Genomic DNA, 10,695 nt, shown 5'->3' with positions numbered 1-10,695 from the left:
AAGCTAGGTAAGCACAATCCTAGCTTTGAAAACTTTGGTTGCTTAGATATTCTTTCCTCACATTCTAACTTAGGCATCGGAGCTCCCCCGCTGGGACACCACCGGGGGCTCTAATCCTGTTTGTTCTTTGTGTGTGTAGCCTGAAGCACCTACGAAGTTATCAGCAGCCCCTCTAGGCGTGCCACGTCATCATCTCGGAAAACTGTGTATCAACATAGCATTACTTCAAAAATTCAAAATTACCTCTTGTGTCCTTAAACCTTAAAGCCTAATAAAATAAAATTATTGATAAGTAATGTCATATCAATACAGTGGAATGATGTTGTAGTATATAGCATTACTTCAAAATTTCAAAATTACCTCTTGTGTCCCTTTAAGGATGATACTGCTCTTAAAATTATCATTGGCCTTATTGATTACTATTAAATTTTGATCAAATAGTAATTTTAAAAGCTACCTAATTTTTTAGGATACAAGAATGATACAAGAGGGACTTTAAGAATTACTCATGTTATATACAACACCACTATCCTATCACTATCCCACTAGTGCATAGCGGTGAAAAGACGGTTAGTAAAATTCGTTAACCTTCTCTACTAATCGTCTAAGCAATTAATGGGTAAATAGTAGTTAATAACCCTAATAACTGCTAACCATTTTTTAAAAGAAAAAATTACAAAAAAAAAAAAAACCAAAATGACTTCTATGGTAATACGATAATACCCTATTATATACGACATCGTTTCTAAATTGTTATAAACGGTTAGCGGGCGGTTAATAATTGTCCGCCTTTTCAACCCTACCCACTATACTGACATGACATCATCAATCAACTCTTAAATCAATCATTGTTAAAAGAAAAAATAAAAAAGAAAAAAAATAAACTGGCAATGCCACTCTACTATAGTGGGATAGTGATGTAGTATATTAAGTTTTAAAAATTGGCTTCATTAGATTATTAAAACTTTGCTTGTAAATCTATTTTATTATATGAGCATCTTGGTGTGAAAGAATGGGACTTTGTGTTTGAAATGTTATCATTTCACATAGAAGTGTTGATGTCCCTTGTTGTGAACAACCACTATTAGACGTCACTTAGATGTCATACATAAGTTATGACTGTTGGGAATAGAATTGCAAATCAGATATTTCAGCAGCAGAAAATCAAATTCACATGCTTAAGAACTCTTTATAAAAAACATGTGAATAATAGTTATTATTTAAATTAAATTGCAAGAACGAAGAACACTTACTTGGATATCAACGATCACTCTTAGCTTTGGGCAAAATTCTTTTTGCTTATCTAAGAACATGTTCTTCCTTATTCAAGAACATGAAGAACTAATTTTTCTTTTTTCAAGAACACGAAGAACAAATTATTCTTTATTCAATAACACGACAGATCTCAAGGATTATGAGACCTCTATATCTTTTCACCAATGACCGATAATAACCAAGAGAGTGTTGGACTCTTACTTACCATTTCAAGTCTTAAACTTTTATTTTTCATAAGTTAACACAAGAACTATTAATTCTAAAGAGTTTCTGAAAATTAATTATCAAGAAAACTTAATGAGTTATTTGAAAGCTCATGTCTTTATCTATGTATAGGCTCAACATGTTAGGAGAGGTGGAGATTTAAATAAATGGGACAAGGGAAAGAGAAAACAACTCCTAGACTTGCTAGGAGTAGTGGACGGCCCCTAGCCTCCACTCTTCTCAAAGTTGACGCATGGAAAATATAAGAAACATAAATTACAAATCAAACAAACATAAATTATAAATCTGACCAGCATAAAAAAAAGTCTAAAACTCAAAACATACGAAATATAAATTAAATCTAAATATAACATATTCATAGGTGGATGTTGATGGCAACATATCTATGGCTTTGAGGTGTGAGGACCGGGAGGTATAAATTTGTGAATCCAAGATGATAGCACAAGAAGTCGTAAAGGTTATAAATTATAAAATTCAAAACGACGTTATTTTGGTAATTTAAATTAAACTCACTATCCGTATAACCTATACCCGCTATTCACATCCGCATATGCGGCTAAGCCAGCCGTTAGTGTCCGCAATAGTAATGTGTATCAAGACTGAAACTGTGGGGGGTTTCAAAGGTAATTTGGCGGAATAAAAGGAAGAAAGTCCAAAGAGCTGGCCAAGGCAAAACGAGCTGCGTGCCAATAACATTCTCTCCGTTACCTTACCGGCTTACCCATCTAATTGGATAGCATTTCCTTGCAATCCATGTGGCCTCAACCAACCAACCAACCCGAGGATTCCAAAACCATTTGGCATTTGCCCCCCACACACGCGCGCGCTAACACACGCACGGCACGTATCACTCAAACCCCCCACTTCGTCCTTTTCTTCAATTCTTTTCTTTCATTTCATGGCTTCGGTTGGATACAGATTTTATAATTGAATTCTTACGGTTGGTTTCACGGGTTGTTGCCTTCCCATCATTTGATTTACAGATAGACAAACGCCATTCGGTTCCTCTGTCGTTTTCACCAAGACCCATCCATCGATCGGTCCCCATTTCGAATTGGTCCCAATCCCATTTTTTGTGTCGTTGATTAGCTTTGTTTCACCATTGATTCTCTGCATTTGGTCCTCCAGATTTTGATGGGTGGGTTGCTCACGCTTGTGGTAAGCTCGCTGCCTCTGCCTCTCTCTTTTGCTTATTTTCTATTGGTGCTCTCTGGGTCGTCTCGTAATTGTTTGATGAAATTCCCTTTCGCTTCTGATCTCATGCTGATTGCTCAACCCGACTTCCTCGTGGGTTTGATTTCACAACGGACTTTGAAATGTCTTGGACTAGTTTCTAATTACCGGTTTAGCTGTTGCCTGTAATTATATATAGCCCTATTTGTTTCTTATATTGCTTGGAGTTCATCTAATGGAAGCTCTGATTCACTTGGGCCGCGAGCTTTAGTACATGGCTGCGGAAGTACCCCCCACTCTCTCTGTCTCTTTATCAGATCTGTGACTTCATTGGTTTTCCATTTTCTGCCGAGTATGTGTTTGACAAGATATGATTCTGCTAACACGAAATTTCTTCTTTGTTTTCTGATGGTGGGTAGCTTGTTTTAAGAATGATTGAGGTTGGGACTTATGGGTATTGCTGTCTTAGCTCTTTTCAGCTGAAATGTTACATTTTATTTGTATGTAGTTGTTTAAAATTCAAATTTCATGTTTTATGCTTTGTGGTATCATTTCTGGTATAGGAATAGGTGAGAGGAAAATGAAGAGTGGAAGAAAGTAGTAGAAGGTACAGAAGAGACTAAATAAGTTCTGGTGATCAAACATATTCTGGAAGGAGTACGCTACAATGGCAGTGTCAAGAAAAACTGTTTTGGCAATCAAGTCTTACCAAAATCAGGCTCATGTGCTGGTTAAAAACTACTTATTAGCAGATCCCTTTATCCCATACACTTCCATCCTCGGAGGCATGCTTTTGTGCAAAGTGGTATAGTCTTGTCTTCCAATTGTTACATGTTCAAGTATTTTTAGTTCACTCACTACCAGTGTAGCTTATATCTTATATTTAGTGAAAGGCTGAAAATGATTGGCCTCTCTTCATTTCGTTTGGTTTTCTGTTCTCCCCTTATTGACATATTCTAAATATTTTTCCACTGAACAGGCCTATGATCTTACGCAATTAATCAGTACCTTTTATTTTAAGAGTTATAATGGTCTTACAAAAATCCAACGAATCGAGTGGAATAATCGGTGAGTGCCTGTCCCTTACTGTTCCACATTTTTTTCCTCTTCAAATTGCTCCTTATATCATTATTATTAATCTTTGCAGCTGTATTTCCACCCTTCATGCCATTTTTATCACAGTTATGTCCTTATACTTCGTGTTCTGGTCAGATCTCTTTTCTGACCAACAGCACTCTGGCATTGTTACATTTCGAAGCTCGCCTCTGTCGGTTTTTGCATTGGGGGTAAAGTTTTATTTATTTGTTTTTAATAAATAATTTGAAAACACATAGTTGTAGTTGCTCTATTTGACTTGATGTTGCCGTTTCTGTTTTTAATTGATTCAGAAAAAAAGAGACAATAATCTAATGTTAGGTGGCTTGAAAAATGACACATTTCCTTTCTGAATATTGCCAGGTTTTCATTAATGTAATGTTGATATCTATAGGAAATTGAATTGTTGATTATTTCCTTTAAATGAGTTGTGTATGGTGATGCCACGAACTTGGCTTCACATCTTTATAATGAATAAAACAGTGCCTTGACACCTATTACATAATACACACAAGCAACCCTACTTGCCTATCTTTCTTGCTGGTAAAAGTTATTACCCTACATGGCTATCTTGCTGGCAATTGGAAGAATCTTTTGGCTCTTCCAAAACGAAAAATGATCTCTAAGAGCCGTTTCCTGAATCTGAAAGAGAGTACTTGGGCTCTCCCAATAACTAAAAAGTGTATCATGCCTGAATCCGACGGCATCCCTTAACAGCTCCTGCATAACTGGGCTTGGAACTAACATGGGCAGCAACATTGATAGCAGGTAAATCAGCAGGCTTCACACTTTGCTCGTCTTGGCCAGCAACTTCAAGGTGAAAGGAATGCATTCCCGGTCTGTCCCCTAAGGACAAAGACAAGGTAGCAAGGCCTCAAAGACAAGAAAAATCTTGCATCTTCTTCTCAGCTTAGAATGCCTGGGTTGAGCTGATTGCTTGAGTAACTCCTAACTCTAACCTAACTCATTTTCTCTTCACCAAAGGCCAGGAACCACTATGTGTGAGGCCCCCCTGGCCTCGATTCTTTTGTACAGTCCGGGGCCGGCCACAGCAGAGCTGCCATCTTACGAATTGGATTTGAACCAAATCTTGATTGGAGAATCAAGCTACTTGCCCTTTATTACTACCCCTTGATCACTTATATTACACCAAACATCTAACTGTATTTTTCAACTGAAATGGAAGATTGCTACCGAAAGCGGCATTACGACTTGATGTTTCAGACAATAAGCATAGAAAAAGACAGGATTTAGGAACAGGATGAAGCAAAAGCACTCACTGCACAAAAAATTGTTTTCCAATACCATAAGAGTTATTATCACCTTGGTCCACATCTTTATAAGCTCTTAAATACTTTCTTGACCTTCTAACCTTTTCTGTCCATAAGTAACCCTACTTGCCTACCTTCTCTGCTGGTAAAAATTAATTCCCACATACAGTAACACCATTTAAAATAATGATGTAACTTCAATTAATGTACAATGCAGATATACAACATCGTTATCTGTAGGCTTTGTAAAAGATGATATGTTTCTCTGACCCCTTTCCCCCACGCAAAAACTAAAACGATAGGAAAATAACACATAAGTAAGGATAAATGCCCTGTGGTTTCAAGATTTTACTTTTTCCGAACATTTTTGTATTAACAAATTGCATTCGCCCACCTTTTTTTGTTTTTATGGGATGGCCACATTAATTTTATGTTTATGGAATCATGTTTCATCTGATCCTTGATTCTACTTTCTGCTTTAGTTCCCATTAATATGAGTACATGTCTTTCATTTCACCAAAGCAGTAAGATTATTTTGTGCCCTTTTCACATTTTGGTTGAGACTCGTTTGGATAGGTAAAATTACCAACTGAAAAATGGGAAGTGGAAGGGTTGAGTCATCTTTTCTTCGCTTTTTTCTTGGAACATGCTGAGGATACACCTCCTTTTTAACATGTTGCATACCAGATTTTCTGAAAGCATTCAGGTTTTCCTTGTGTAGTTTAAGATGTATCTTTAAATCTTGTGAGAAGTCTTCCCCGGTTAATACAAGTAATTTGATTTTTGACAGGTCTCTGTTGGATACTTTCTTGCAGATCTTGGAATGATTTTTTGGCTCTATCCTTCTCTAGGTGGAATGGAGTATGTAAGTCTAGTTGTCTATTCTCTAGGATGGAAAACAATCAAGCTTATATATGCTCAGATATATGCAGGTGCACACACACACAACATATTTCATCCTTGGCTTACTTAGCTGTTATCTGTAATTAGTTGATAATTCTTCAATGTACTCACCTTCCCTTCCCCCCTGATTTCTGGATTTAGCCTTTCAGGATCCAATCATTTCTTTCCAGTTCTCTTGAAGCTGCGTCGAAAGCATCATTGTCAATATTTGCAATCACTTTGAATACTGTGATTTGGTAGTTAGGGTGAGGTTATGAGGGAGCACATTAGAGAATGCATATAGCTTTATAAATTGATTCAATTGCAAGGCAGCATATCAAAGCTTATTAAGTTCCTACAAATGCCCTGCTAAAAGCATTTTAATATGCTTCCAATTTCAGGTTATCCATCACTCTCTTTCTGGAGTTGCAGTGGCATATTCTATGTTTTCTGGGGAAGGGCAACTTTATACATTCATGATCCTCATATCTGAGGTTACTACTCCAGAGATCAATATGAGATGGTATGCTTAGAAGTAAAATATTAATATGGTGGTAAAGTTTTGGCTTTAATAGATCTTCTGGGTTCCATGAAGGTTTCTTGATACAGCTGGTATGAAGAGGTCCTGTGCTTATCTAATCAATGGCGTACTAATATTTTTTGCATGGCTGGTGAGTCTAAATCCTCTTGAATTACATTAAACCCACCTCTTAGCTGACTGATATCCATGTTTGGTGGGGGGGGGGGAGAGGGTGTGGGGTGGGACAACTATATGATTTAGTTATGGTGTCCTGTGGTTCAATATCACGTGCTAATGCCTGATACTAGTGATTGCCCCAACCAGGCCCTGATACACAGATTTAGGCTCTATATGTTTTGACGTAAAATGTTTTTCGTCGGAAAACATTTTCCTAAAAAATGACTTATTGGAAAACATTTTTCGGTGTTTGGCGCATACGGAAAATCACAATTTTTTTAATTTTTTTTTTATATATATATATTTTCATTCTATCATATTAAACTTTAAATTACGAAAATGTCCTGACCATGTCCCTCGAGTCTCGACTTGGTCGAAGTAGAGTCCCGACCGGATCTTGGCGGGTCTGGACTGAGTCCTGGCGATGTCCGGGCGGGTCCCAACGATGTCTTGGAAGTGTCCTAACCGGGTCTTGGTGGTGTCCTGACCAGGTGCTGGTTGGGTCCCAGTCAGGTCCCGCCAGTGTCTCTTGTGGGTCCCGGTTAGGTCTCGATCGGGTTCTGGGCGGGTCCCAGTGGTGTCTCTGGGTGGGTCCCGGCGAGGTTTCGGTTGGATCTATTGATTTGAGAATGAGATGTTCAAATTCGAAAAATTGTTTACGATTTTCAAAAATAGAATACATTTTCCAAAAATTAAAGAAACATTTTCGGTCAAATGGAAAATATTTTTCATTGACTATTATTTTACGTTGCACCAAATAATGAAAAATATGGAAAATATTTTTCAGAAATCATTTTACGTCGAAATAAATAGAGACTAAGTTAGGCTGAGTCAAGTTTTTAAGCCATGTGGCATTCTTCAGTAGCAGCAGCACCTTTCTATGTTGTTTTTGAAATGACAAGATTTCTTTTTAGTTAAAAATTTTAGTTTTTTTATTTTTATTTATTTATTTCTTATTAAAAATGACTGCTGAAATAATTTGTCAAATGCAGGCTGCAAGAATTCTGCTGTTCGTCTACATGTTTTACCATGTTTACTTACACTATGATCAGGTAATTTGCAAGTCCATGAAAATTGAATTTCCTGGACTTTGGATTGTTGAATATAAGAGCTTTCGCATTCTCAAAGCTGATAAAAACTTCCTGACTTTGATTGAGAATAAAATTTCCAAAATTCGGAATATAGTTTTCATAAATCCTTTGCTTAGAGAAAAAAAAATCCAATTTCAAATAGCTATACAGATTACAAAGTTTCTTCAAATATTTAATATGGCAAATAGAGAATGGCATTTCTTAGTTTATTATGAAAGAAGCTCAATATTGATCTCTTACTCCTTTATTATTCCTTTTAACTTTCAATTCTCAATGTGTTCACAATTTGCATATGAAATTCTAACTCTTTTTTCAATTCTAGCAGGAGTGCATATTGTGTGTGAAACAATAGTATCATTGGATTAGTTCAGTGTCACTTTAGATATAAGAAGCCACCAATTGATTTTTTCCACAAACCACAATAGTATCTTCTTCTTTTTTCCCAACTGCTTCCCAAATTCCGTTTGCTATACTGGAATCACCAGTTTTGGATGTCTCACTCACGGCTCTGAAAAATTATGTTATGATGTGAGGTAATTTCATTTGCTCTGCTGCCTCTGCAGGTCATCCAAATGCAAACCTTTGGATATTTCTTGGTCTTTGTTGTGCCTTCAGCACTAGCTATTATGAACTTGATGTGGTTTGGGAAGATTATCAAGGGATTGAAAAAGACGATAGCAAAGAAGCAGTGATGAATATTATACATGTACAAGTTAATCTAATTTCTTGGACTTTGTTAGTTCCATCTTTGTATGTATAATTCTATTTTGGTCACTGTACAAATGATAGAGGTGGGGAAAAGGAAAGAAAATTGAAGGCATTCGGACCTTAGCAGTTGATGGAGATCAAATTGTCTTTATATGATTCAAGTGGTATTCACTTCAGAAATGGATATTAAATATATACAAGTTGACCCAACTTCTTCCACGTACGGCAATGGGTCCAATCTTTTGCACCTATTTTCGTTAGTCTTATTCTCAGTTTGTTTTGGTATAAAATAATTTTTGAAAAATATTTTTCGTATTTTTCGGTGTTTGGTGTGAGGAAAAATAATAGTTTACGAAAAATATTTTCGGTTTAACCAAAAAAGTTTTTTTAAGGGGAAACTTCACTTTGGCTTCCTAAACTTCCACCCGATTTTACAGACTCCTCCTGAACTTTCAAATCTCTCATTTTGGACTCCTAAACTTTCATTTGCCCTCATATAGGATCCTTCCATCTATTTGAATTGTTAAGATCAAATGGAATGCATATCACGTGATTTTTAAGGGTTCATTTACCCATTTTGCCCTCACACTCACTCACCCCCACTCACCCTTATACTTACACTTACCAACCATATATTTTAAACACACTACCCAAGCTGTGCAAGAAACCCTCGAGAACGAGAGAGCACAAAGGCCTACTACCCAAGCTGTAGAAAAAAATCAATGGGTTCCAGCCATCCATTCGAAAATATTAGGAAGGAAGTCGAAGAAACAAAGCTGAGGATCTAGCTGCCAACCTTGTCGACGATGTCACGATGGTGAAGAATCCCACACAACGGCAATACCTAGTACAGGTGAAAGTCGATTCTATCATCCACTGGCAAAATTACCCACTACCCAGTACCGGTGAGGTGACAACGGTGAAATATGGAGCACTTCGAGGGTGAGGTATGCGATTCAGGATCGAGCTATCCAATTTGCAAATGTGGGAGCAAAATAGTTATCAAAACTACATCAACAACTAAAAATCATGGCAAAAGGTTTTATGCTTATGTTAATTATTTGGTAAGATGTGTTTTAGAATTTATTTTTTCATAGAAATTTTCTGCTCATCCCGTTATGCCAAAATTCTGTAGTAATTGGGTAAACCCTAATTTTTGTGACCCTAATTTACGTGATTATGCAGAATGAAAAAAAAATCGTGGTTGCAATTTTTTTAAATGGGTTGAACCTGAAATTTGTGTGTGCGGTGATCAAGTGATGTCGATGTTGATGGAGTGGTAGAATGAGTTGAAGTCCGAAAGGGCAATGGAAGTCTTCAAATGCAAGCTTGAGCTTGCTGAGTACAAGTCAAAAATTGAAGTTGATGCTGCTAATTTTGAAGTTAAACTTCAAAGGGTTGAGAATGAGTATCGTTGGATGTAGCTGAAGTTTTGAGTTGCACTTGCATGTTTTTGGTGTCTTATTGCTGTTTTGATGTGTTTCCCTTTTTCTAATGGACTTGCATCAAGGCTGATGTTAAGCAGGTAAAATAGATATTTTGTTGTCTTTATTTGTATCAGACTTGTATGAATTGACCATTTTCGTAATGTTTTTTAGGTTTTAGTTAGGTTGTAATATTTGTTATGGTTGTATGGATTTTGTTGGCACAATTGACTCTAATATTGAAATGGATTTGTCCTATAAATTGATGGTATTGTGACCCCAATTTATGTTATTGCTTGTTGTTGTGGTTGTAATATTTGTTATGGTTTATATGGATTTTGTTGGCACAATTGACTTTAGTATTGAAATGAATTTGTCCTCTAAATTGATGGTATTGTGACCCCAATTTATGTTATTGCTTACTGTTGTGTTACCTTAATATTGGGAAATAAAACATTGGCTAAATATTGTCATCCACATGTTGTCAAGCACTACAAAATTTACACCAAATTAACACCAAATGTGTAAGAACTCCTAAACTAATCCAACTATCAAAATCAATGCAAGCACTACATATATAATCACAACTACTTAAGACCATGCCTTATTTAATTCTAATCCAAAAGTTGTATAAAATGTTGTCAAAACATACATGACCATCAAAATTAACCTACAATTCATATCAATGCAAGCACTACAAAATTTACACCAAATGTGTAAGAGCTCCTAAACTAATCCAACTATCAAAATCAATGCAAGCACTACATATATAATCGCAACTACTTAAGACCATGCCTTATTTAATTATAATCCAAAAGTTGCATAAAATGTTGTCAAAACATACATGACCATCA

The 10,695-nt window shown here is 36.3% G+C and overlaps 1 protein-coding gene across 2 annotated transcripts; it reads left to right on the top strand.

The window, feature by feature from the left end:
* Positions 1–2,230: 2,230 nt before the first annotated feature.
* Positions 2,231–8,640, top strand: LOC132171321 (uncharacterized). 2 transcript variants are annotated; one of them, XM_059582609.1, is made up of 9 exons: positions 2,231–2,658; positions 3,237–3,478; positions 3,653–3,741; positions 3,821–3,959; positions 5,830–5,904; positions 6,323–6,444; positions 6,531–6,592; positions 7,611–7,670; positions 8,273–8,361. In XM_059582609.1, the coding sequence occupies exons 2-8, from the start codon at positions 3,341–3,343 to the stop codon at positions 7,664–7,666; spliced, it is 681 nt and encodes a 226-aa protein (XP_059438592.1). In that variant the 5' UTR covers positions 2,231–2,658; positions 3,237–3,340; the 3' UTR covers positions 7,667–7,670; positions 8,273–8,361. The 2 variants fall into 2 exon arrangements, with proteins under 2 accessions (XP_059438592.1, XP_059438591.1); XM_059582608.1 differs by having other exon boundaries at positions 2,240–2,658; positions 6,517–6,592; positions 8,273–8,640.
* The last annotated feature ends 2,055 nt before the right edge of the window (positions 8,641–10,695 follow it).

This window comes from Corylus avellana, chromosome ca2, assembly GCF_901000735.1.
Source record: "Corylus avellana chromosome ca2, CavTom2PMs-1.0".
NCBI classification, from domain to species: domain Eukaryota; kingdom Viridiplantae; phylum Streptophyta; class Magnoliopsida; order Fagales; family Betulaceae; genus Corylus; species Corylus avellana.
The sequence above is the reverse complement of the archived record's forward strand: the minus strand, read 5'-3'. Positions and strand labels throughout refer to the sequence as shown.

Excerpts from the sequence above, each read along its gene's own strand:
- LOC132171321 (XM_059582608.1), top strand. The coding sequence starts at position 3,341 with ATGGCAGTGTCAAGAAAAACTGTTTTGGCAATCAAGTCTTACCAAAAT. Across the intron at positions 3,479-3,652 it reads GCATGCTTTTGTGCAAAGTG|GCCTATGATCTTACGCAATT; the intron begins GTATAGTCTTGT and ends TCCACTGAACAG. Across the intron at positions 3,960-5,829 it reads TGTCGGTTTTTGCATTGGGG|GTCTCTGTTGGATACTTTCT; the intron begins GTAAAGTTTTAT and ends GATTTTTGACAG.